The sequence below is a fragment of the Sphaerodactylus townsendi genome, linkage group LG16 (assembly GCF_021028975.2).
Source record: "Sphaerodactylus townsendi isolate TG3544 linkage group LG16, MPM_Stown_v2.3, whole genome shotgun sequence".
Classification (NCBI taxonomy): Eukaryota; Metazoa; Chordata; class Lepidosauria; order Squamata; family Sphaerodactylidae; genus Sphaerodactylus; species Sphaerodactylus townsendi.
The window spans coordinates 24,696,900-24,723,525 of NC_059440.1; the positions used below are offsets into that span (position 1 = coordinate 24,696,900).

The 26,626-nt window shown below is 61.0% G+C and overlaps 1 protein-coding gene across 3 annotated transcripts in view; it reads left to right on the plus strand.

Moving 5' to 3' along the window:
• Positions 1 to 26,626, plus strand: part of MEGF6 (multiple EGF like domains 6) — a 154,350-nt gene that overhangs the window by 97,633 nt on the left and 30,091 nt on the right. For 2 of the 3 annotated variants that reach the window (XR_007246343.1, XM_048519304.1), the window contains exons 1-10: positions 10,427 to 10,554; positions 11,174 to 11,296; positions 12,366 to 12,503; positions 15,244 to 15,366; positions 19,016 to 19,138; positions 19,324 to 19,491; positions 20,238 to 20,369; positions 22,560 to 22,688; positions 25,496 to 25,624; positions 25,770 to 25,904. Coding sequence is in view for 2 of the 3 variants with exons in the window: in XM_048519304.1 (XP_048375261.1) it covers positions 10,467 to 10,554; positions 11,174 to 11,296; positions 12,366 to 12,503; positions 15,244 to 15,366; positions 19,016 to 19,138; positions 19,324 to 19,491; positions 20,238 to 20,369; positions 22,560 to 22,688; positions 25,496 to 25,624; positions 25,770 to 25,904 (1,288 nt within the window). In the remaining variant the exon portion in view is untranslated. Of the gene's footprint in view, positions 1 to 10,426; positions 10,555 to 11,173; positions 11,297 to 12,365; positions 12,504 to 15,243; positions 15,367 to 19,015; positions 19,139 to 19,323; positions 19,492 to 20,237; positions 20,370 to 22,559; positions 22,689 to 25,495; positions 25,625 to 25,769; positions 25,905 to 26,626 lie in introns of those variants that run through there. The other variant, XM_048519305.1, reaches the window with a different exon arrangement.

The following is a 26,626-nucleotide window of genomic DNA, read 5'->3' on the forward strand; positions in this document are numbered from 1 at the left end:
GGGGGGTGGGGGGGGGGGGGGGTGGGGGGGGGGGGGGGTGGGGGGGGGGGGGGGTGGGGGGGGGGGGGGGTGGGGGGGGGGGGGGGTGGGGGGGGGGGGGGGTGGGGGGGGGGGGGGGTGGGGGGGGGGGGGGGTGGGGGGGGGGGGGGGTGGGGGGGGGGGGGGGTGGGGGGGGGGGGGGGTGGGGGGGGGGGGGGGTGGGGGGGGGGGGGGGTGGGGGGGGGGGGGGGTGGGGGGGGGGGGGGGTGGGGGGGGGGGGGGGTGGGGGGGGGGGGGGGTGGGGGGGGGGGGGGGTGGGGGGGGGGGGGGGTGGGGGGGGGGGGGGGTGGGGGGGGGGGGGGGTGGGGGGGGGGGGGGGTGGGGGGGGGGGGGGGTGGGGGGGGGGGGGGGTGGGGGGGGGGGGGGGTGGGGGGGGGGGGGGGTGGGGGGGGGGGGGGGTGGGGGGGGGGGGGGGTGGGGGGGGGGGGGGGTGGGGGGGGGGGGGGGTGGGGGGGGGGGGGGGTGGGGGGGGGGGGGGGTGGGGGGGGGGGGGGGTGGGGGGGGGGGGGGGTGGGGGGGGGGGGGGGTGGGGGGGGGGGGGGGTGGGGGGGGGGGGGGGTGGGGGGGGGGGGGGGTGGGGGGGGGGGGGGGTGGGGGGGGGGGGGGGTGGGGGGGGGGGGGGGTGGGGGGGGGGGGGGGTGGGGGGGGGGGGGGGTGGGGGGGGGGGGGGGTGGGGGGGGGGGGGGGTGGGGGGGGGGGGGGGTGGGGGGGGGGGGGGGTGGGGGGGGGGGGGGGTGGGGGGGGGGGGGGGTGGGGGGGGGGGGGGGTGGGGGGGGGGGGGGGTGGGGGGGGGGGGGGGTGGGGGGGGGGGGGGGTGGGGGGGGGGGGGGGTGGGGGGGGGGGGGGGTGGGGGGGGGGGGGGGTGGGGGGGGGGGGGGGTGGGGGGGGGGGGGGGTGGGGGGGGGGGGGGGTGGGGGGGGGGGGGGGTGGGGGGGGGGGGGGGTGGGGGGGGGGGGGGGTGGGGGGGGGGGGGGGTGGGGGGGGGGGGGGGTGGGGGGGGGGGGGGGTGGGGGGGGGGGGGGGTGGGGGGGGGGGGGGGTGGGGGGGGGGGGGGGTGGGGGGGGGGGGGGGTGGGGGGGGGGGGGGGTGGGGGGGGGGGGGGGTGGGGGGGGGGGGGGGTGGGGGGGGGGGGGGGTGGGGGGGGGGGGGGGTGGGGGGGGGGGGGGGTGGGGGGGGGGGGGGGTGGGGGGGGGGGGGGGTGGGGGGGGGGGGGGGTGGGGGGGGGGGGGGGTGGGGGGGGGGGGGGGTGGGGGGGGGGGGGGGTGGGGGGGGGGGGGGGTGGGGGGGGGGGGGGGTGGGGGGGGGGGGGGGTGGGGGGGGGGGGGGGTGGGGGGGGGGGGGGGTGGGGGGGGGGGGGGGTGGGGGGGGGGGGGGGTGGGGGGGGGGGGGGGTGGGGGGGGGGGGGGGTGGGGGGGGGGGGGGGTGGGGGGGGGGGGGGGTGGGGGGGGGGGGGGGTGGGGGGGGGGGGGGGTGGGGGGGGGGGGGGGTGGGGGGGGGGGGGGGTGGGGGGGGGGGGGGGTGGGGGGGGGGGGGGGTGGGGGGGGGGGGGGGTGGGGGGGGGGGGGGGTGGGGGGGGGGGGGGGTGGGGGGGGGGGGGGGTGGGGGGGGGGGGGGGTGGGGGGGGGGGGGGGTGGGGGGGGGGGGGGGTGGGGGGGGGGGGGGGTGGGGGGGGGGGGGGGTGGGGGGGGGGGGGGGTGGGGGGGGGGGGGGGTGGGGGGGGGGGGGGGTGGGGGGGGGGGGGGGTGGGGGGGGGGGGGGGTGGGGGGGGGGGGGGGTGGGGGGGGGGGGGGGTGGGGGGGGGGGGGGGTGGGGGGGGGGGGGGGTGGGGGGGGGGGGGGGTGGGGGGGGGGGGGGGTGGGGGGGGGGGGGGGTGGGGGGGGGGGGGGGTGGGGGGGGGGGGGGGTGGGGGGGGGGGGGGGTGGGGGGGGGGGGGGGTGGGGGGGGGGGGGGGTGGGGGGGGGGGGGGGTGGGGGGGGGGGGGGGTGGGGGGGGGGGGGGGTGGGGGGGGGGGGGGGTGGGGGGGGGGGGGGGTGGGGGGGGGGGGGGGTGGGGGGGGGGGGGGGTGGGGGGGGGGGGGGGTGGGGGGGGGGGGGGGTGGGGGGGGGGGGGGGTGGGGGGGGGGGGGGGTGGGGGGGGGGGGGGGTGGGGGGGGGGGGGGGTGGGGGGGGGGGGGGGTGGGGGGGGGGGGGGGTGGGGGGGGGGGGGGGTGGGGGGGGGGGGGGGTGGGGGGGGGGGGGGGTGGGGGGGGGGGGGGGTGGGGGGGGGGGGGGGTGGGGGGGGGGGGGGGTGGGGGGGGGGGGGGGTGGGGGGGGGGGGGGGTGGGGGGGGGGGGGGGTGGGGGGGGGGGGGGGTGGGGGGGGGGGGGGGTGGGGGGGGGGGGGGGTGGGGGGGGGGGGGGGTGGGGGGGGGGGGGGGTGGGGGGGGGGGGGGGTGGGGGGGGGGGGGGGTGGGGGGGGGGGGGGGTGGGGGGGGGGGGGGGTGGGGGGGGGGGGGGGTGGGGGGGGGGGGGGGTGGGGGGGGGGGGGGGTGGGGGGGGGGGGGGGTGGGGGGGGGGGGGGGTGGGGGGGGGGGGGGGTGGGGGGGGGGGGGGGTGGGGGGGGGGGGGGGTGGGGGGGGGGGGGGGTGGGGGGGGGGGGGGGTGGGGGGGGGGGGGGGTGGGGGGGGGGGGGGGTGGGGGGGGGGGGGGGTGGGGGGGGGGGGGGGTGGGGGGGGGGGGGGGTGGGGGGGGGGGGGGGTGGGGGGGGGGGGGGGTGGGGGGGGGGGGGGGTGGGGGGGGGGGGGGGTGGGGGGGGGGGGGGGTGGGGGGGGGGGGGGGTGGGGGGGGGGGGGGGTGGGGGGGGGGGGGGGTGGGGGGGGGGGGGGGTGGGGGGGGGGGGGGGTGGGGGGGGGGGGGGGTGGGGGGGGGGGGGGGTGGGGGGGGGGGGGGGTGGGGGGGGGGGGGGGTGGGGGGGGGGGGGGGTGGGGGGGGGGGGGGGTGGGGGGGGGGGGGGGTGGGGGGGGGGGGGGGTGGGGGGGGGGGGGGGTGGGGGGGGGGGGGGGTGGGGGGGGGGGGGGGTGGGGGGGGGGGGGGGTGGGGGGGGGGGGGGGTGGGGGGGGGGGGGGGTGGGGGGGGGGGGGGGTGGGGGGGGGGGGGGGTGGGGGGGGGGGGGGGTGGGGGGGGGGGGGGGTGGGGGGGGGGGGGGGTGGGGGGGGGGGGGGGTGGGGGGGGGGGGGGGTGGGGGGGGGGGGGGGTGGGGGGGGGGGGGGGTGGGGGGGGGGGGGGGTGGGGGGGGGGGGGGGTGGGGGGGGGGGGGGGTGGGGGGGGGGGGGGGTGGGGGGGGGGGGGGGTGGGGGGGGGGGGGGGTGGGGGGGGGGGGGGGTGGGGGGGGGGGGGGGTGGGGGGGGGGGGGGGTGGGGGGGGGGGGGGGTGGGGGGGGGGGGGGGTGGGGGGGGGGGGGGGTGGGGGGGGGGGGGGGTGGGGGGGGGGGGGGGTGGGGGGGGGGGGGGGTGGGGGGGGGGGGGGGTGGGGGGGGGGGGGGGTGGGGGGGGGGGGGGGTGGGGGGGGGGGGGGGTGGGGGGGGGGGGGGGTGGGGGGGGGGGGGGGTGGGGGGGGGGGGGGGTGGGGGGGGGGGGGGGTGGGGGGGGGGGGGGGTGGGGGGGGGGGGGGGTGGGGGGGGGGGGGGGTGGGGGGGGGGGGGGGTGGGGGGGGGGGGGGGTGGGGGGGGGGGGGGGTGGGGGGGGGGGGGGGTGGGGGGGGGGGGGGGTGGGGGGGGGGGGGGGTGGGGGGGGGGGGGGGTGGGGGGGGGGGGGGGTGGGGGGGGGGGGGGGTGGGGGGGGGGGGGGGTGGGGGGGGGGGGGGGTGGGGGGGGGGGGGGGTGGGGGGGGGGGGGGGTGGGGGGGGGGGGGGGTGGGGGGGGGGGGGGGTGGGGGGGGGGGGGGGTGGGGGGGGGGGGGGGTGGGGGGGGGGGGGGGTGGGGGGGGGGGGGGGTGGGGGGGGGGGGGGGTGGGGGGGGGGGGGGGTGGGGGGGGGGGGGGGTGGGGGGGGGGGGGGGTGGGGGGGGGGGGGGGTGGGGGGGGGGGGGGGTGGGGGGGGGGGGGGGTGGGGGGGGGGGGGGGTGGGGGGGGGGGGGGGTGGGGGGGGGGGGGGGTGGGGGGGGGGGGGGGTGGGGGGGGGGGGGGGTGGGGGGGGGGGGGGGTGGGGGGGGGGGGGGGTGGGGGGGGGGGGGGGTGGGGGGGGGGGGGGGTGGGGGGGGGGGGGGGTGGGGGGGGGGGGGGGTGGGGGGGGGGGGGGGTGGGGGGGGGGGGGGGTGGGGGGGGGGGGGGGTGGGGGGGGGGGGGGGTGGGGGGGGGGGGGGGTGGGGGGGGGGGGGGGTGGGGGGGGGGGGGGGTGGGGGGGGGGGGGGGTGGGGGGGGGGGGGGGTGGGGGGGGGGGGGGGTGGGGGGGGGGGGGGGTGGGGGGGGGGGGGGGTGGGGGGGGGGGGGGGTGGGGGGGGGGGGGGGTGGGGGGGGGGGGGGGTGGGGGGGGGGGGGGGTGGGGGGGGGGGGGGGTGGGGGGGGGGGGGGGTGGGGGGGGGGGGGGGTGGGGGGGGGGGGGGGTGGGGGGGGGGGGGGGTGGGGGGGGGGGGGGGTGGGGGGGGGGGGGGGTGGGGGGGGGGGGGGGTGGGGGGGGGGGGGGGTGGGGGGGGGGGGGGGTGGGGGGGGGGGGGGGTGGGGGGGGGGGGGGGTGGGGGGGGGGGGGGGTGGGGGGGGGGGGGGGTGGGGGGGGGGGGGGGTGGGGGGGGGGGGGGGTGGGGGGGGGGGGGGGTGGGGGGGGGGGGGGGTGGGGGGGGGGGGGGGTGGGGGGGGGGGGGGGTGGGGGGGGGGGGGGGTGGGGGGGGGGGGGGGTGGGGGGGGGGGGGGGTGGGGGGGGGGGGGGGTGGGGGGGGGGGGGGGTGGGGGGGGGGGGGGGTGGGGGGGGGGGGGGGTGGGGGGGGGGGGGGGTGGGGGGGGGGGGGGGTGGGGGGGGGGGGGGGTGGGGGGGGGGGGGGGTGGGGGGGGGGGGGGGTGGGGGGGGGGGGGGGTGGGGGGGGGGGGGGGTGGGGGGGGGGGGGGGTGGGGGGGGGGGGGGGTGGGGGGGGGGGGGGGTGGGGGGGGGGGGGGGTGGGGGGGGGGGGGGGTGGGGGGGGGGGGGGGTGGGGGGGGGGGGGGGTGGGGGGGGGGGGGGGTGGGGGGGGGGGGGGGTGGGGGGGGGGGGGGGTGGGGGGGGGGGGGGGTGGGGGGGGGGGGGGGTGGGGGGGGGGGGGGGTGGGGGGGGGGGGGGGTGGGGGGGGGGGGGGGTGGGGGGGGGGGGGGGTGGGGGGGGGGGGGGGTGGGGGGGGGGGGGGGTGGGGGGGGGGGGGGGTGGGGGGGGGGGGGGGTGGGGGGGGGGGGGGGTGGGGGGGGGGGGGGGTGGGGGGGGGGGGGGGTGGGGGGGGGGGGGGGTGGGGGGGGGGGGGGGTGGGGGGGGGGGGGGGTGGGGGGGGGGGGGGGTGGGGGGGGGGGGGGGTGGGGGGGGGGGGGGGTGGGGGGGGGGGGGGGTGGGGGGGGGGGGGGGTGGGGGGGGGGGGGGGTGGGGGGGGGGGGGGGTGGGGGGGGGGGGGGGTGGGGGGGGGGGGGGGTGGGGGGGGGGGGGGGTGGGGGGGGGGGGGGGTGGGGGGGGGGGGGGGTGGGGGGGGGGGGGGGTGGGGGGGGGGGGGGGTGGGGGGGGGGGGGGGTGGGGGGGGGGGGGGGTGGGGGGGGGGGGGGGTGGGGGGGGGGGGGGGTGGGGGGGGGGGGGGGTGGGGGGGGGGGGGGGTGGGGGGGGGGGGGGGTGGGGGGGGGGGGGGGTGGGGGGGGGGGGGGGTGGGGGGGGGGGGGGGTGGGGGGGGGGGGGGGTGGGGGGGGGGGGGGGTGGGGGGGGGGGGGGGTGGGGGGGGGGGGGGGTGGGGGGGGGGGGGGGTGGGGGGGGGGGGGGGTGGGGGGGGGGGGGGGTGGGGGGGGGGGGGGGTGGGGGGGGGGGGGGGTGGGGGGGGGGGGGGGTGGGGGGGGGGGGGGGTGGGGGGGGGGGGGGGTGGGGGGGGGGGGGGGTGGGGGGGGGGGGGGGTGGGGGGGGGGGGGGGTGGGGGGGGGGGGGGGTGGGGGGGGGGGGGGGTGGGGGGGGGGGGGGGTGGGGGGGGGGGGGGGTGGGGGGGGGGGGGGGTGGGGGGGGGGGGGGGTGGGGGGGGGGGGGGGTGGGGGGGGGGGGGGGTGGGGGGGGGGGGGGGTGGGGGGGGGGGGGGGTGGGGGGGGGGGGGGGTGGGGGGGGGGGGGGGTGGGGGGGGGGGGGGGTGGGGGGGGGGGGGGGTGGGGGGGGGGGGGGGTGGGGGGGGGGGGGGGTGGGGGGGGGGGGGGGTGGGGGGGGGGGGGGGTGGGGGGGGGGGGGGGTGGGGGGGGGGGGGGGTGGGGGGGGGGGGGGGTGGGGGGGGGGGGGGGTGGGGGGGGGGGGGGGTGGGGGGGGGGGGGGGTGGGGGGGGGGGGGGGTGGGGGGGGGGGGGGGTGGGGGGGGGGGGGGGTGGGGGGGGGGGGGGGTGGGGGGGGGGGGGGGTGGGGGGGGGGGGGGGTGGGGGGGGGGGGGGGTGGGGGGGGGGGGGGGTGGGGGGGGGGGGGGGTGGGGGGGGGGGGGGGTGGGGGGGGGGGGGGGTGGGGGGGGGGGGGGGTGGGGGGGGGGGGGGGTGGGGGGGGGGGGGGGTGGGGGGGGGGGGGGGTGGGGGGGGGGGGGGGTGGGGGGGGGGGGGGGTGGGGGGGGGGGGGGGTGGGGGGGGGGGGGGGTGGGGGGGGGGGGGGGTGGGGGGGGGGGGGGGTGGGGGGGGGGGGGGGTGGGGGGGGGGGGGGGTGGGGGGGGGGGGGGGTGGGGGGGGGGGGGGGTGGGGGGGGGGGGGGGTGGGGGGGGGGGGGGGTGGGGGGGGGGGGGGGTGGGGGGGGGGGGGGGTGGGGGGGGGGGGGGGTGGGGGGGGGGGGGGGTGGGGGGGGGGGGGGGTGGGGGGGGGGGGGGGTGGGGGGGGGGGGGGGTGGGGGGGGGGGGGGGTGGGGGGGGGGGGGGGTGGGGGGGGGGGGGGGTGGGGGGGGGGGGGGGTGGGGGGGGGGGGGGGTGGGGGGGGGGGGGGGTGGGGGGGGGGGGGGGTGGGGGGGGGGGGGGGTGGGGGGGGGGGGGGGTGGGGGGGGGGGGGGGTGGGGGGGGGGGGGGGTGGGGGGGGGGGGGGGTGGGGGGGGGGGGGGGTGGGGGGGGGGGGGGGTGGGGGGGGGGGGGGGTGGGGGGGGGGGGGGGTGGGGGGGGGGGGGGGTGGGGGGGGGGGGGGGTGGGGGGGGGGGGGGGTGGGGGGGGGGGGGGGTGGGGGGGGGGGGGGGTGGGGGGGGGGGGGGGTGGGGGGGGGGGGGGGTGGGGGGGGGGGGGGGTGGGGGGGGGGGGGGGTGGGGGGGGGGGGGGGTGGGGGGGGGGGGGGGTGGGGGGGGGGGGGGGTGGGGGGGGGGGGGGGTGGGGGGGGGGGGGGGTGGGGGGGGGGGGGGGTGGGGGGGGGGGGGGGTGGGGGGGGGGGGGGGTGGGGGGGGGGGGGGGTGGGGGGGGGGGGGGGTGGGGGGGGGGGGGGGTGGGGGGGGGGGGGGGTGGGGGGGGGGGGGGGTGGGGGGGGGGGGGGGTGGGGGGGGGGGGGGGTGGGGGGGGGGGGGGGTGGGGGGGGGGGGGGGTGGGGGGGGGGGGGGGTGGGGGGGGGGGGGGGTGGGGGGGGGGGGGGGTGGGGGGGGGGGGGGGTGGGGGGGGGGGGGGGTGGGGGGGGGGGGGGGTGGGGGGGGGGGGGGGTGGGGGGGGGGGGGGGTGGGGGGGGGGGGGGGTGGGGGGGGGGGGGGGTGGGGGGGGGGGGGGGTGGGGGGGGGGGGGGGTGGGGGGGGGGGGGGGTGGGGGGGGGGGGGGGTGGATGTCAGCATGGCCAATTGGCCATGCTGGCAGGGGCTGATGGGAATTGTAGTCCATAACATCTGGAGTACCAAAGGTTCACCACCACGGGGCTAGTGATAATAAGTTCTGTAGAAAAGTTCCAACTCATAATAATGCAACAAATGTAATTACAGAATTAGCAGTAAAAACCCACCCTGGCAACCTGAGATCCAGTATTGTACAAGCTTCACAGGAGGAAGGGAGCAGGACAAAATGAACTGAAAACTTGGTATCAAGACATTTTGTTGGCTGTTGTGGGTTTTCCAGGCTGTGTGGCCGTGGTCTGGTAATGTTTGCCCTAATATTTCCCCTGTATCTATGACTGTCATCTTCAGAGGCATGTCATGATAAGGTGTGTTTCTCTCTGTGGCCCAGTGTGGGGAGTTTACCCTCTGAAGCAGCCATCGACGCAGGTGAAATATTAGGAGCGAAAACTACCAGACAATGGTCTCACAGCCCTGGAAATCTATTTAGGTCAGCCAATGAGTTGTTAACTTTGGGCTTCCTCCAAAACTAGGCCTACAAGGTGCCCCTGGAATTTTGGCATCCTGCATTGTTTTCATAATATGCCCCTCTGAATGGATGGGGAAGGATTCTTCTTAGAATTCCTACTTGTTTTGAGAGAGATAGTGGGTCAGGAAATGGTTAATCATTCATTACAATTCCCGGAGGCCAGACGCTCCAGTTGGCTTGCTGATTTGTATTAGAAGTGAACGCCAATTGTACACATTTCTGTTCCTTTGGACACCTTCTACACGATTGTTTTGGCTGTGGGGGATGAAGAGAGGAAACCCAGCCAACTTAAATGAAACAGGATCAGGTTGGGAGGCTCCAGCGGCCGCGAGGAAGCGGTACTGGAGATATCCAAGATTATTTTGCTTCTTTTCGCCTTCTCAGGTGGGGAGTCGCTGAATCTTCTCAACTGGAATGGCAGAGATAAGGAAGAGGAAGGGGAGGGTGCTGATCAGGGAATTGTCCTGAGACCGTGACACTTGGGATGTTAAAATTAGAGTCTCCAAAGGAAGTTTGAAATTGCATCTCTTTTGGGATGTGGAGGGTGGCAAATCACTCACATAGAGGTATTTGAAAGGACTTGGCCTTCTCCCCTGGACGTTCATATGGGGGGATAAACGGCTGCCAGTGTCCTGTGGGGAAGGCCTTTTCGCTTTTCCGAGAACCCAACACCACAGACATAACTTCTTTTTGGAAATGAGGCAAACATTCCCACTCAGGAACCTTTTGCTGTTGGATCTTCTGCCATCCCCTGAAAAGCAGAACCTTGCAAGGGAACGACCCAACTTTGCCAGAGACATGAGGTCTCCAGTTTGTACATCTGACATCACAGTGAAGAAAACAAAAAAGGTAGCCAGGCTAGTCAGATCTCAGAAGCTAAGCAGGGTCAGTCCTGGTTAGTACTTGGATGGGAGACCACCAAGGAAATCCAGGAGAGCTGCGCAGTGGCAAACCACCTCTGTACACCTCCTGCCTCGAAAACCCTTCAAGTCAGCTGTGGCTTGAAGGCAATTTCCACCACTGGAACAGACCTATTGTGGCATATTCCTTGGCTTTTGGCTGGATCCAAAAATGAAAACCAGATGAAGTCCAGAGACATCATCTCATCAAGCTGCCTTTGATGTGTGTGTGTTTTTTAAAGACGGGATTTACATGTTAAACACATGGATGTCTGTCAGCATTACACTTCCCAACAGAAAAGCCAAGATTCTGTCAGGGATCGGTCCCTAAGTGTTCAGGTGCCTCCAGGGCTAAAGTTGTGCCAACTGGCAGCCAGTTTCCAAAGGAATCACAAGTTTAGCCTGGCAGAATCTCCTGTTAGCAATAAGCATTTCTCAGACACAAGGCACCAGTTTCAGAAGTTGCCTGGTGGAATTGGATTGGTTCTTAGGGTCAGATGTTTCCGCACTCCTACATTCTGCACTCCTACTCCAAGGGTGACTTTGGGCTAGTGACAGTTCTTCGGAACTCTCTCAGCCCCACCCACTCACAAGGTGTCTGTTGTGGGGAGAGGAAGGGAAAGGAGCTTGTAAGCTACCTTGAGTCTCCTTACAGGACAGAAAGGTAGGGGTATAAATCCAAACTCTTCTTCTTCTAAGCTAGGGATCTGCAAAACAATTCTCAGGAAATCACTTTGGAAGAAAGTTCTCTCCTGCTCCTGCTTCCATATCTAGCATTCAAGGAACTGAGCAAAAATCGCCATTCCTGTTGAGGTGGTGATTCTTGCTTAGCTCATCCAGACCTGTTTGCTCTTCTGTTCCCTTCTGCACTCGATGCCCTCCATTTCAGTCGCATTCTGTGGTGTGGATTGGGCTAGTTGATTTTTTGTCCATGAGTGTTCGAAATAGGAATGGAACATGCATACCCCTTGCAATAGGATTTAAGAAGCCGGGGAGGGGGTTGCATTTCCAGCTGACACGCTCTTCTTGTCTTTCTAGTAAGAAACCCATGCGCTGACCGGAATGGAGGCTGTATGCACAAATGCCAGAATCGCCGTGGGGTGGCACATTGCGATTGCCACCCTGGATACAGGCTGGGGCATGACCACAAAGCGTGTGAAGGTATGGGCTGTATGATGAGATTTGTACAAATGAGCCAGAAGTCATCCTAGGGTTGTTCTTTTTTTTTTTAAAAAAAAATGCCAGGGTAATCTTGGTGGAAGTTATAATTAGTGGTTGGGTCTGTTTTCTGAGGATGATAAATGAGCCTTCAGCTACTCAGGAAGATAACACTCGCAAAACGTCCCAGTTATTTCCCGTTCCAGCAGTCTGTCTTTGATAACCTATGAATTGTGCAGTAGGACTCATTAAAATGTTTTCTTAACACTTTTTAAAGAAGTCCTGCCCCAATTCTAGGCTCAGGAGAAACCATGCAAGAGTAGTTAAACCTTCCTTATTTTCCCTCCAGCGTGGTGTAGTGGTTAAGAGCAGGTGGATTCTAACCCAGAGAACTGGGTTTGATTCCCCACTCCTCCACCTGAGTGGCTGAGGCTTATCTGGTGAACCAGATGTGTTTCCGCACTCCTACACTCCAGCTGGGTGACCTTGATCTAGTCACAGTTCTCTCAGAACTCTCTCAGCCCAAGCTACCTCACAAGGTGGCTGTTGTGGGGACAGGAAGGGAAAGGAGTTTGTAAGCCACCTTGATTCTCCTTACAACTCTTCTTCTTCTTCCTTCTAGATATAAATGAATGCGTGTCTGGGCTGGCCACATGTGCACATGGTTGCTTGAACACCCGCGGTTCCTTTAAATGCACATGCTATCCAGGTTACGAGCTAGGGGCGGATGGCAAGCAGTGTTACCGTAAGTATCTGCCCCTATGTGTTTCTGACCTGTTAAAATATAATGCTAAAATTGCCATTGTGCCTTAGAAATCTGACCTTGTGTAATGAAGGAAAAGGCTCCCAGTACTGGGGTTCAAGGGGGGATTATTTTTTTTGGTTAGGTGAATCCACATATCAGTTTTACAGTTCAAAGTTTGGCCCTGTAAATTCCAAACAACCATTCTGAAATGTCTGAATCTCTACAAAATTTTGCCAGCAATGGCTACGACAAGAACACGTTTCAGAGAAGTAGCTGTTTTAGTCTGCCGAGCCACGTAACAAAACTGTTGTGGGGTAACTTGATGGCTAAATTTTACCATGGCACAAGGCCCCCTTCCGCACATGCAGAATAATCCACTTTCAATCCACTTTCACAATTGTTTGCAAGTGGATTATGCTATTCCACACAGTAATATCCAGCTGCAAAGTGCATTGAAAATGGATTGAAAGTGCATTATTCTGCATGTGCAGAAGGCACCAAGGTTTTGTGAGTCAGTGCCCGCTTCATGGAATGCAAAAAGTGTTGCATTCAGTTGGCAGAGTGAGAGAGCCAGCGTGGTATAGCGATTAAGAGCAGTAGAGAACCAGGTTTGATTCCCTACTCTTCCACATAAGTGGCAGACTCTTATCTGGTGAACTTGTTTTGTTTCCCTGCTCCTACACTGGGTGACCTTGGGCTAGTCACAGTTCTCTCTGAGCTCTCTCAGTCCCACCTACCTCACAAGGTGTGGGGAGAGTTGTAAACTGCTTTGAGACTCCTTACAGGAGAGGAAAGCCTGGTATAAATCCAACCTCTTCTCTTCATCTTCTTATACCCAAATGTACAAACAGTAGAAGGGCAGGGGGTAAGAAGAGTTATTATGCAAAAAGTTTCCCAAATTGAACGATGCTACATTGCAAAGCACAGGTGGAAACAAGACTCAGTCAGAACATTAAATGATCCTCCTAGAGTGGGTAGAGACCACTTCCAACAGCTCTATGGACGTAAGATGAATGTAAAAATGAACATAAAGAGGACAAATTCTCAGGGTGTCTTGTTGCCTCTGCAGGGATAGAAATGGAAATCGTGAACAGCTGCGAGACTGACAATGGTGGTTGCTCCCACATTTGCCATCATACAAGTTCTGGCCCCGTCTGTGCCTGTAACCTGGGGCACCAGTTGGATGAAGACCAGAAAACTTGCATTGGTAATCGAATAACTGAACTGGTAATTAGTTAGACGAAGAAATGATCCCCTTTACCGAGAAGGCACATTAACGTGATGACTGACGGTGTATCTTTTTCTATTTTGCTCCCCTTGTGAACTGCACAGATGGAGCTATGTCTATATTCTCGTTTAAGACATGTGGGGAAAAGATTCATTTTGCAACATGCGGAGTATAATTGACCACATGCATATTTAAACCCACCTTTTAAACCCGTCTACACATTTAAACCCGCCATGTACATATTTAAACCCACCCTTCCCCTGCCTTGGGGACCTTATTTGGGTGGGAAGATGGCTTAGAAATACGTTGAATAATTAAATAAGTCCTGATTCCTTCCATACATGAATCAGGCTGGAGGCTGAACCTTCTACCTGCAAAATATCTGCTCTGCTCCAGAGCTGTGAGGACACCCACATGACAGCCAGATTGGTGTAGTGGTTAAGAGCAGGTGGAATCTAATCTGGAGAACTGGGTTTGACTCCGCACTCCTCCACCTGAGTGGCGGAGGCTTAGCTGGTGAACCAGATGTGTTTCCGCACTTGGGCTAGTCACAGTTCTTCCAGAACTCTCTTCCAGAACTCTCACAAGGTATCTGTTGTGGGGAGAGGAAGGGAAGGGAGATTGTAAGCCACCTTGAGACTCCTTACAGGAGAGAAAAGCGGGGTATGAGTCCAAACTCTTCTTCTTCTACTCTTCAACTGACCACATGAAGTTGCTGAGTCAAATTAGTGGTCCAGGTAGTTATCCATGAGCTCATGCATGGGTTCTTCTTTCTCAGCCTTCTTTGAAGGGGGTTGCTAGGACCTTTTGAATGCAAAGCAGGTGATACATCACTGAGCTATGGATCTTCCCAGCTTGTCCTGTGAGAGAAGTGTACTTCACATGCATCCTTTATGCAGAAATGTGTCGACAATGGGGCATATGTACATTAGGTGCTGTCAACTGGCTAACGGTGATCCCAACAAGGAGCTTTCAGGGCAAGTGAGAAGCAGAGGTGGTTTGCCATTGCCTTGTCCACAACGGCACTACTTCACTAACAACATGAGCAGATTGGTTGACAATCTCGTGGCCTCCACCTGCAAACAAAACTCTAAAACGCAGCTCCCCATGTGGTTGTAGGCTGCCCATGGGACAGACCGAGTGCGCATGGAAGTGTGCGTGTGTAAACAGCCTGATTGCAAACGTCTGCATTCCATTTTATACCACGCCTAATTAACCTCATCAGCAACTCTCCACAGATCTTACCAGCCAGGCATTTCCTGCACTGGGAACTGGCTTTGAGAGAGTTTCACGTTCTTATGTGCTGGATGTAGCTGAGTTGCTCATGCCTTGAGTGGCCGCAGGATCTTCAGAGAAGATCTTCAGAGAATCATCAAACCCAGTCCTGAGAGCCAGCGTGGTGTAGTGGTTAGGAGCAGGTGCACTCTAATCTGGAGAACCGGGTTCGATTCCCCGCTCTGCCACTTGAGCTGTGGAGGCTTATCCGGTGAACCAGATTAGCTTGTGCACTCCAACACATGCCAGCTGGGTAACCTTGGGCTAGTCACAGTTCTTCAGAGCTCTGTCAGCCCCACCCACCTCACAGGGTGTTTGTTGTTGGGGAGGGGGAAAAGGAGATTCGAACCGAATCGAATACCTTTAATGGCATATAAATAATTCAACATCAACATGAACACCAACACCACAAGGTAACAACAGCCTTTACAACTTTGAGTGAGTTAAAATAACGGCATTAAAAAATTTAGCCACGGCTTCCAACAACTCGTAGCTGTGGCTATTTAAAAGATATATAACCTTCTGGTTATCTGTAATACCTTCATTCCCTGGCAAGAAAGGAATTATGTGCTTCTTCCTCTCTATCTCATAGAAGGGACAATTCAACAGCATATGAGATACTGTTTCCACAGAGCCCATACAACACGGGCATTTCCTGTCTTTATGTGGAATTCCAAGGTGGCGTCCAAGACTAAAGGCAGGGCATTACACCTAGCTAAGGTGATTCCTCTATGCCACCGGGCCTAGGGAAAGGAGTTTGTAAGCCCCTTTGAGTCTCCTTACGGGAGAGAAAGGGGGAATATAAATGCAACTGTTTATCTTCTTCTTCTTCTTCTTCTTCTTCTTCTTCTTCTTCTTCTTCTTCTTCTTCTTCTTCTTCTTCTTCTTCTTCTTCTTCTTCTTCTTCTTCTTCTTCTTCTTCTTCTTCTTCTTCTTCTTCTTCTTCTTCTTCTTCTTCTTCTTCCTGTCCACAACCTTCCTACATTCAAGTTGTAGATTTTGCAGAGGGGTTTCTCCGCTTTGTCCATATCTGGAGCAATCAATCTGTGAATCACCCGCACACTTTTTAAACAGCTGATGAAGTCTGGGGATCTGAGCTGGGTGAGATCTGGACTGAACGTCTGCCTCCTCCTTTGTTACAAATGGGCATGGTGAGAAGCGCTAGCTTTTTGCCATGAATCAAAGAGCAAAGGTCACAAGGTTCTTGGCCTTTTGCCGACCTACAACCTGTGGCCCTGAGTGAGGTGGGCCAGTGAATCCAGGACTGGTCCAGGCTGCTGGAGAATTGTACTGCCTATTTGCGACAACTCTTATTTTGGGTCCTTGCCGGAAAGAAAAACAGGGTCAGAGAGACTTAAATAATAAATCAATGAATGGGTATTTTCTCCTCATTCCCATGGTGATGCCAGAAGGCTCATATTTTTTTATTTCCTTGTTTCTCCAGATACAGACGAATGCAGTGCCGGTTCTCACTGCTGCCAGCAGGAATGTCATAATTACCCTGGAGGGTACGAGTGCATTTGCTATGCCGGCTACCGACTGAGCACGGATGGCTGCAGCTGTGACGGTAGGGAGGGGTGCCCACGTGGGCTCCAGTTGCTGCGAGAGAGACCACCATGGGGCTCGGAAACCGAAGCTGTGCATTCTTGCATTCGTTTCAGTTTCTGGTAAATGCACAGCCTAGGGAACTGTAAACACAACCATCATAATGTGCTGCCTGTTCTCGGTGTTTGGTTCGAGAAGAACATAACAGATTGAAGTAGAGAACTTATGAGATGCTGTATGTGGGCTGGGGTTATCTATGGTTGCCAACCTCCTGGTGAGGTCTGGAGTTCTCCTGAAATTACAACTGATCCCCAGATACAGGGCTTCTGGTGAAAATGACTGCTTTGGAGACTCCATTACCAAATATCCATGAATTTCCCACCTATAGTTGGCCACTCTAGGGATTCAATTTGTTGTTCACTGGCTTGCTCCAATGTGTGCGGTGGTTAAGAGTGATGGACTCTGATCTGGAGAACGGCGTTTGATTTCCCACTCCTCCACATGAGCAGTGGACTCTGATCTGGTGAACTGGATTTGTTTCCCCATTGCTACACATGAAGCCTGCTGGGTGATCTTGGGCCAGTTCTCTCAGAACTCTCTCAGCCCCACCTACCCCCAAGGTGTGTGTTGTGGGGAGAGGGCAAGAAAGGAGTTTGCAAGCTGTCTTGAGTCTCCTTGCAGGAGAGAAAGGTGGGGTAGAAATCCGAACTCTTCTTCTTGCTCCTGGTTAGGAAGCTGTTCCCAGCTCTTTCAGCAAGATTTGAGCAAGGAGATTGCTTGAACAATTTTGTTTTGGAACAATTTTCGGGGGGGGGGGGGAAACTCAGCATTTTTTTCCATGAGCCTTTCAGTTATTAGAAAGACCCAGCCCAGGGGAGTTCCACCAGCATCACCTGTCAGTTGGTTTGCCAACTCCCCCCTTTCCCCCTTCTTACACTTTCACAAACTTGTAAAACTACAGCCCTCAGTGGAGACAGGGAACCGAACTGGAACAGGGCTGTGGAAACTAGAAGGTTCTGCTACACTTTATGACTTCCTGCAGTGAAAGTTTCCTCACATGCTTGGAGTCTCTTGCCACCAGGAATTCTGGGAACTACGGCCTTTAATTCTTCATGCTAAGGCAGATATTGGGGGTTTCCAAGGAGGGCCCAGTTGATTTCTGAGCCACTGCCACCATGCCTGGACACATTCTACCCCTACTTCCAAACAGAGATGTTGGGGAAATCGCTCTTGTTTCCTGGTCCTTGCAGTTGATTTCCAAACCTCCATTCTAGAAATTAAGTCCGACGTCCAGGAAGGCGTTTTCATACACTCCTTGAGAATCCTTGTTCTCTTCTTTCTTAGGACTAGTTCACACATGCTAGAGAGCCAACATGGTTTAGAAGAAGAAGAAGAGTTTGGATTTATATCCCCCCTTTCTCTCCTGTAGGAGACTCAAAGGGGCTTACAATCTCCTTGCCCTTCTCCCCTCACAACAAACACCCTGTGAGGTAGGTGGGGCTGAGAGAGCTCCGAGAAGCTGTGACTAGCCCAAGGTCACCCAGCTGGCATGTGTGGGAGTGTGCAGGCTAATGTGAATTCCCCAGATAAGCCTCCACAGCTCAGGCGGCAGAGCGGAGAATCAAACCCGGTTCCTCCAGATTAGATACACGAGCTCTTAACCTCCTACGCCACTGCTGGTTCACTCTAATCTGGAGAACCGGGTTTGATTCCCCGCTCCACCGCTTGAGCTGTGGAGGCTTATCTGGTGAACTAGATTAGTGTGTGCACTCCAACACATGCCAGCTGGGTGACCTAGTCACAATTCTTTGGAGCTCTCTCAGCCCCACCTACCTCACAGGGTGTTTTTGTTGTGAGGGGGGAAGGGAAAGGAGTTTGTAAGCCCCTTTGACTCCCCTTGCAGGGGAGAAAGGGGGGATATAAATCCAACTCTTTTTCTTCTTCTTCTAGCACAGTGGTGGCGAACCTATGGCACGGGTGCCGGAGGTGGCACTCAGAGCCCTTTCTGTGGGCACGCACGCACAGAGTTCGTCATGTGGGGAGGATCTCCCCCCCCCACACACACACATCTAGGCTGGCCTGGGCCACTGCACTTGATGTGCATGTACCTCAGCGATCAGGGAGGACTCAGCTGGCGGGCCTGGTGCCTGTGCTCCAGGTGGCTGCTGCCCCGGGGGGGTGGGGGGCGAGGCAGCAGAGATGCTAGAGAAGCACAGAGTGGCACATGCGGGACTTGCTGGAGGCTACAGCAGGCTGGCCCCTGCTTGAGGGGGTTATTCAGGTTAAATTGCCACATTGGCACTTTGCAATAAATAAGTGGGTTTTAGGTTGCAATTTGGGCACTCGGTCTCAAAAAGGTTCCCCATCACTGTTCTAGCAAATCACTTGGCCTTCATTCAATTCATTAGTTGGTGAGCCTTACTTTAAATATAGAACGATCTCCAGAGCAGCTAAATGTGAAGCTGAATCAGAGCACTGGTCCATCAAAGGTCATATTGTCAGTTCAAACTGGGGGTGGTTCTCCAGAGTTTCGGGAAAAGGTCTTTCACATCACCTACTGCTTGGTCCTTTTAACTGGAGGAGCTAGGGATTGAACCTGGGACCTTTTGCATTCAAAGCAGAGGTTCTTCCACTGAGCCATAGTCCCTCTCCCCATTAGAAGATTGGGGAAAAAAAAGCCAGTTCCTTAATATCTCTATATGAGATGTAGTCATGTTTCTTGGTATCTCCACATGATGGATGTCAGGTAGTGGGTGTTGGGAAACATCTTTCTAGTACTGAGACCCTTGAGAATGACATCCAATCAGACTAAGCCAATCAGACTAAGATGGCGAACCTTTTTGAGACCGAGTGCCCAAATTGCAACCCAAACCTCACTTATTTATTGCAAAGTGTCAACCCGGCAATTTAACCTGAATGGTGAGGTTTTAGTTTAGAAAAAACCGGTTGGCTCCCTCTTCCTCAGCCCCACACACTCGAGCAGTGGCCAGCCTGCTCTAGCCTCCAGCAAGTCTTGTGCGCACTGCTCTGTGCCTCTCTAGCATCTCTGCCTCCTCTGCGCCCCCCCCCCTCGGGCAGCAGCCACCTGGAGCACAGGCACCAGGCCTGCCAGCCGAGTCCTCCCTGCTCACCGTGGTGCATGCACATCGTGCTCAGTGGCCCAGGCCAGCCTAGATGTGTGTGTGAGTGTGGGTGATTTTCCGTCCCCCACATGACGAACTCTGTGCGCGCGTGCCCACAGAGAAAGCTCCGAGTGCCACCTCTGGCACCCGTGCCACAGGTTCGCCATCACTGGACTAAGCCTTACTGAGTTGCAAGGATCCAAAGATGTGACTTTCTGGAAGGCTACTTCACATGTTCCCAATCTCGTCATTCCATGCTTGAGTTGATCTTTGATTGTTGTCAAGGCCCTAGCTGTGCTAATCAATCTCTAGTGGTCTATTTGCACATGCAAATAATGGATATTAATTTGTGTGGAAACTGTTTTGCTCTTTCTTCTTTCTTGTCCCATACAATTTTAGCTGTTCTATATTCCAGCTAAGAGTCTGGAGATGTTTTTATTGTAATGACCACTGAGATTTCTGAAGAGCTGGCAGTTTGCTTTTAAGGGGAACCTACCCAAGAACTGGAGACTGATTTTTAAAATCCTTTTCTTTCTTCTCATGACAAAGATGTGGACGAATGCTCTTCAAATAATGCTGGATGCGAGCACTCATGCCAGAACTTGGTGGGTTCCTATCAGTGCAGCTGTCAGACTGGATACAAACTGGAAGACGACCGAAGGAGCTGCAGTTGTAAGTTTCTGTTGTTCCATGTGGACCCTCTGTCTAGGAGAGATCATCAGATTGTCGGGGCCAAAGTTTGTACTTAGTTTTCTAATTTTGCAGTTGATTTCCTGGTTTCTGATCTCCAACTTTGCAGTCTGTCACCCTCCTTTAAGTGACTTGCTTTAACTGGAAATGGTTTGCTCCTTGCATAGTGCTTGAAGAATCAGTAGAAGCCCTGGACGGTCGCCGCCCTGTCATTCGGCCCCTCCCCCACGTGGCTATCCTGCGAGATGAACTGACCCAGCTCTTTGAGGATGAGTACGATGAGGAAGAGGAAGAGGCAGAAGCCAGAGGGGAGCACACCCTGTCTGAGAAATTCAGTAAGTGTTTTGCAGCTGTTCAGATATCTTTCTTCTGTTGTTTAGGGGGGTGGAGCCAATAGTATAAAGCTATTGCCAGTCAGCCCCCAGTGCTCAGTCTGATCCTGGATTCAGAGAGGTTTGGATCAAGCTTTAAGCTAGAACCAGGCTTACGGCTAGAACCAGATTTACAGCTAGAACCAGGTGAGCTGAGGCCAGCTTCAAATAGACCCACCAGGGTGGAGTGAACCAGGCTGGCCCCATTCCTGATCTTCTTGTAAAGTTTGGGAGTGGAGTGAGCCCCTCTTGCTGACATTCAACTGCACTGGGATGCAGTTGCAAGGAGTGTGTGTGTGGCCCTGCATTGCACCCCCGAGGAAGTTGCGGCCAGGGCTCTAGCCCCCCTCCCATGTCCCCTGGCTACTCCACCGATCTATTTCCTTGAAAACTCCATGAGATAAAACATCATGGAGTCTCCATAAGTCGGCTGTGACTCACCAGACCACTTTACGTGATCCAGAAAATCACACTAATCATAGTTAGTGTCCATAAACTATAGTTTTGCATGATTTCTGAGCAGAACCTGTGACTACATTCCTAAGCATGGGTTATAGAAAGTAAATCCCTCTGAAGTCAGACTGACTTCTGGGTCTTTCTGCTTTGGCTTGGCTCACATTCAGAGATGGCAGTGAACACCTGCAAATTGAGCAACTGTGTATCAGTGTCCTTCGGGTACTCTCAGTAGCATGCCCTTTGATGTCTTGTAGTCTGCTTGGATGACACTTTCGGCCACGATTGTAGCCTAACCTGTGATGACTGTCAGAATGGAGGTATATGCAACGAGGACCAGACCGGCTGTGACTGTACCGATGGTTGGAGTGGAATTCTCTGCAACTATAGTGAGTTGAGTTGAATATTGGAACCCCAGGACCGGGAGGCTCCATATTTTAAAGGCTGTTGTAGTATTTCCTTCCAAAAAGCCTACTAAAGAAAGAAACGTCAAGGGTCCGACTGGCTTAAAATAGCATCGGCAATGCTGACGTTTCTCCATTGACCCATAGCCTGCCTTCTGCCATGTTTTTCTTGGCCTGAACCAAGGCTGCAGTTACCAGACAAAATCCCCAATAAAGTCGCGTGAAGGTTGTTACTGTATCTGCCTTTTGGGAATCCGGTCTGCAGATCCGGACTTTCACGTGTGTGCGGATCTGGCGTTAGATCTGAGCTTTCTGCACTCAGACTAAAGTTATTAACCTATCGGTGGTGAATTAGAAATACCTCATGCCTGAAAGCTAATGAACTATTTAAGGTACTAATGGGAATCTTTGGGATTCTGTCTTCCAGCTGAATGTCTGGCCCCAAAACTTGGCAGTCTGACAGAAGAGAATTTTTTTCTCTCTAGGGCCTATTTGATCTGTAGGCAGAAGTGACTCATATCCCACTCCTTCCGTTATTAATTGATGTTCCATTTTGGAAAAACGAGACTTCTCTGAATGTAGCTTTCCTCAAAAATCTTATTTACTTCCTTTAGAATCTGAAATTTCGACAATTCACATTATGTTAGAATTATGTAGCATTATACCCTATTCCAGACCTGGGCATTATACGGCCCGCGGGCCACATCCGGCCCGCCGGATGACCCTGACTGGCCCCTGCTTTAGAAGTCAAAATGGCGGCTGGGAGAAGCAACGCGAGACTGGGATTATTTTAAAAAGCCTCTCTTGGTCTCTCATGCGCGCGTGCGCACTTCCCCCTCTTGGGAGCTTTGCCTTCTTACGCAGGCGCAGTGTCAGGAACAGACGGGGAGGATCGCGAGAGAGTTTTAAAAAAGGCTGTAGTTCTCTCCCCACCCTCGGAGCTCCGCCACATTGCGCAAGCGCCGTGAGAGGAAAAGGTGGGGAGGGTGGCGAGAGCGAGTGACTGTTGCTATGCGAACTGCCGCCGAAGGGCAAGGAGCGAGAAGGGCTGACCTGAGCACGCCCCCTCTGGACGGGAGGAGGGCCCGGCCCTCCACAATATTTTCTGTTTCTTATGCGGCCCCATGGAAAAAATAATTGCCCACCCCTGCCCTATTCAGTACTTTTCTTTGTTTAGGCCTGCCACTATTTCATACATTTTTTTTACAAAAGTTGATCTGTACTATCATATTGCAGATAGTATAAGACTACCTGATGAATTCATAACAAGATGAGATTTATAAACAATGGCTTTTCTGACTGGAAGCTCATGCATCCTATGGAAACTTCTATCAAAACAAATCTATTCGTCCTAAACATGTCACAACCTTGAGGAATAAGCTACTATACTACTTATGGCATTTTGTAGATATTTATACAATACAATTTTTCTGCAATTGGAGACATGGATCATACCATATGTTTTACTCATGACAAGGAAGAACGTTCAGAGATGTGTAACTCTAAATAATAAGTCCAAATTACAGCCAACAAAAAAAAAGTTATCGCTCCTCTGCTTGTGATCTTCCTAGCTGACCTCACTGGAAACAAATGACTGGGCTAACAGTGCTTTGATCTCATCCATCAAGGCCTTTCCCCTCTCCTCCTTTGGCTCCTAGGAGCCAGTATGGTGTAATAGTTAAGAACAGGTGGATTCTAATCTGGAGAACCGGGTTTGATTCTCCACTCCCCCACCTGAGTGGCAGAGGCTTATCTGGTGAACCAGATGTGTTTCCCCACTCCTACATTCCTGCTGGGTGACCTTGGGCTAGTCCAGGGGTCTGCAACCTGCGGCTCTCCAGATGTTCATGGACTACAATTCCCATCAGCCCCTGCCACCATAGCCAATTGGCCATGGTGGCAGGGGCTGATGGGAATTGTGGTCCATGAACATCTGGAGAGCCGCAGGTTGCAGACCTCCGGGCTAGTCCTTCATAGCTCTCTCAGTCCCACCTGCCTCACAAGGTGTCTGTTGTGGGGAGAGGAGGGGAAAGGAGCTTGTAAGCCACCTTGAGTCTCCTCACAGGAGATAAAGGTGGAATATAAATACAATCTTCCTCTTCTTCCTCCTCCTTCTCATAGTATCTTTCTTGCAAGCCTTCCTGCTTTTCATCTGTCATGGTTTCTTTTTTGCAGCCTGTCCAGAGGGCACATTTGGCAAGAACTGCAGCTTTACCTGCCTCTGCCAAAATGGAGGCACGTGTGATCCAGTAACAGGAGCCTGCCGCTGCCCACCTGGAGTCAGTGGAGCGCTGTGTGAGGATGGTAAGCCTGTGACTTCTAATGTGCTGCTGGCATTCTGGGGTATCCCACTTTACCTGTCCCTAGAAGGCCCTTTAATTTATAATCTCTTTGGGAGGAGAGACTAATAGTCTTAATTTACAACTCATGTATAAATATCGCATAAAATACAACTTGGCATTACTCAGAGGTATATCTAGAGAAAATGTAGCCCAGTGCAAAATCTGAGTTTTACACACACACCCCTCCAGAGGTGGGATCCAGCAGGTTCTCACAGGTTCCTGAGAGTAGGTTACTAATTATTTGTGTGTGCCGAGAGGGGGTTACTAATTGGTGATTTTGCCATGTGATTTTTGCCTTAGTTACACCCCTCCTCTCAGCAGTAGTGCACAGAACTTGAAGCAGTCTAGCAGGAGGTGCACTGGTGTGCATGGCAGCCTGCGCCTGCGTGCATTCGTTTCCCACCCAAGGACCGACGCAGTGGCTGCATCCTTGCCACAGCCCCTCCCAGGAATGCCCCACCCCCGGAATGCCCGGCCATACCCCCATCGTGCCCCGCCCAGCCCCATTGGTGCTACGCCACAGTTTGAATCCCACCACCATGGGAACCTGTTACTAACATTTTTGGATCCCACCACTGCACCCCTCCCTTGTATGGGCAGCTGCACTCCTCCACCACGACCAAACAACTGGTTTTTTGCACCAGGTCTTGAAGTCAGTGTATGGACCTGGGGGGAAGGAGGAGGGGATGTGGGGGTGATTTTTCGACCCCTAAATGGCCACAGCCCAGCAATTTGACCCCCATATGTTCCCCTGAAAGGTATGCCCCTGGCATTACATGAATGTTGTGTGGAGCCAGCTTTAAAAGTCCAGTGATTAGGAACCAGGGGCAAATTCATCTTGCCTGATGCCACTAATTGTGTTTCCACAACTTCACCCAGCCATCTTCACCCAGATGTTTGGGTTCTTTATCTACCAACAATCTCATTGGTCAAAGTTTTTGTGCTACAAAATGGCGGTTAGCAAAGTTTTCCCCGTTCCCATTCTTGGAAGTGACCATGTTCGATGGACCTGGTCCCTGAAACTTTGGAAACGAGAGGTAAATAACGAAATCCATTACAATGACTTCACACAAATGGTTCGGAACATATGGAACCACTCTGATGGGAAATGCTATTCAAGCAAAGTAAAAATGAGTTCAAAAGGCGGTTGAAGTTTCAGAGTTTTTTGCCTTAGGAAGACATCTGTGTATAGGGGGTAAGAAGGCCTGGTAAAAATATTCAGGAAGGTCCTGTTTAGATAAACAAAATTAAAACCTTGCTTGCTCGCTGGCCTAGAAGATCCTTCCTGCTCCCAGACCCTCTGATGTCCTTATCAGATGGAAGAAGAAGAGTTCACCGGCTTGGCTTGTGGCAGCCAGCAACACTCTCTGCTGACACCATGGATCTGGCATGTGCTCCACTGCATAATGTGAGCGCACTGTAACGTGCATGGATTGGCAATCTTTTTGTTCCATTTGCAGTTCAAATAGCCCTTGTAACTTGTCAGAAGGGGTTATTTATAGGGATGTTGAAAAGCATTCTCCTTTTTCCCGGCAGATATTTCTACATTCTTGAATGTTGACACTGAATTCTGAGGGATAATTCTTGAGAAAAGATTAAAGCATCTGAGATTTTTTTTTTCATAGAAAAGCTTAGTTTAGGAAAAAAATGTGAAGGGGAATGCGATAAAAGATTTTTCAAAAATATGCATGTTGTAAAGAAAGTAGATCGAGGGAATCATATTTTCCTACTATCATACTTGGACTTAAAGACTCGTAGAAGAATTGATAGGCTGTAGATTCAAGCCAGGCAGACAGAAGAAAGACTTTTACAAATTCAATACTAGTACTGATAACACTAGAAGGAAGAAGAGTTTAGATTTATACTCCGCCCTTGTCTCCTACAAGGAAACTCAAGGCACCTTACAAACTACTTCTGCCTACTTCTAGAAACAAGCAACAGTGTTCCTTGACTGTAGACCAGTGTTTCCCAACCTTTTCGAGGTCAGGGTACCCTTGACCTCACTCTTCATATCTCACGGTACCCCTGCCGCCACCCCCACCTTCCCCTTCCATTGCCCCTGCTTGCCAAACCCCCCCTCCCAGGGTGAAGGGAAGAACTAGGTGGGGGAGGAGGCTGCTGACCTTGTGGCAGGCCCTGCCCCATGGGCCAGCTCCATGCCCTTGCTGGCGCCGGTGGGAGACACCACAAAAATAAGGGGGCGGGGGTAGTGTTGCCGCGGTACCTTTGGGACATGCTCACGGCACCCCAGGGTACCACGGAACCCTGGTTGAGAATGGCTGCTGTAGACCTTGAGCAAAAATGAATATTATGAGCTGGGTGAATTTCATTTTTCGAGCATTTTACTTATTAAGTTCATGGTACCAGTAGACCTGACACAAACTCAACAAATGGTACCTTTCTGGCTTTGCCCACCTGTACAGCAAGAAGAAGAAGAGTTTGGATTTATATCCCCCCTTTCTCTCCTGTAGGAGACTCAAAGGGGCTTACAATCTCCTTGCCCTTCCCCCCTCACAACAAACACCCTGCGAGGTAGGTGGGGCTGAGAGAGCTCCGAGAACCTGTGACTAGCCCAAGGTCACCCAGCTGGCATGTGTGGGAGTGCACAGGCTAATCTGAATTCCCCAGATAAGCCTCCACAGCTCAGGCGGCAGAGCTGGGAATCAAACCCGGTTCCTCCAGATTAGATACATGAGCTCTTAACCTCCTATGCCACTGCTGCTTTCCAAATGCTTTGGAAATCAAGCCCAACTGATCTTTTCTTTTCAGGATGCCCGAAAGGATTTTTTGGGAAGCACTGCAGGAAGAGATGCAACTGTGCCAACCGGGGCCGCTGTCACCGGATTTACGGGGCCTGCCTCTGCGACCTTGGCTTGTATGGGCGATACTGTCATCTAGGTAAACCAGTTCTGCCATTCATTCTTGGAGGAGGCTTGGGTATGGATCTTGGCTTTCGTGACATCTGATTTGTGTGTCAGATGAGTTTCTTTCTTTAGCCCATTTACATTTTCTCTGTTTCTCCCCACTGTCTCTCTCATCTTAGCTTGTCCCAAGTGGGCGTATGGTGCAGGCTGCTCCGAGGAATGCCAGTGCGTGCAACAGAACACCCAAGAGTGTGACAAAAAAGATGGCACCTGCTTGTGTAAACCTGGTTACCATGGTAGAACATGCCAGTCAAGTGAGTTGCTCCTCTGAGTTGCCTCAGAGTTAGATGATTAGATCCAAGGATACCAAGGTCTTATACCATGTAAAATATTTCATACACCATTTTCGAGGTTCAATTATTCATATGTATTATGTTGCTGCAATCTTTGCAATGCTCCCATAAGGTAGGCCAGTAATCTTGGCCTTTCTACTAGAGAATTTTAAAAAAATTAGAGGTATAAAATACAGACTTTTGGAGAATCTTAACAATGCAGCCAATAAAGCTTGCTCCCCTCTGAGATTGAGGATTCCGTTTAATGCAGGCTACACCACCACATATTTTTACCATCTGCAAAATCCAAACCAACGCAGAGCTGTCTCTTTGGCCAGATTCAATGTTATGACATCTGAAATGTTCTACAATAGATATCAAAATATAGCATATTCAGATAGGCATTGCCCCTGTAAGATGGGCTGTATTGAAACTATACAGCATTCTCTATTCCATTGTCCTTTATATTCGGAAATTCTCTAAGTATCTAAAGTATCTAAAGCCCTCTTCTAGCAAAAATGACAGGACTTTCTGATTCTGCTGCTCCTTCTCTTGAATAATTCCAATTTTGAAACAGAGAAAGTTGCAAAATCTTTACAATATGCCATAAAGCTGTGTCAAGATAGGGCTGGGAGATAAATTGTTTATGTTTCCTATTTGTGATTTGCACTTATGGCTTGCTCTTAGTCTTATTTTGGTTTGAT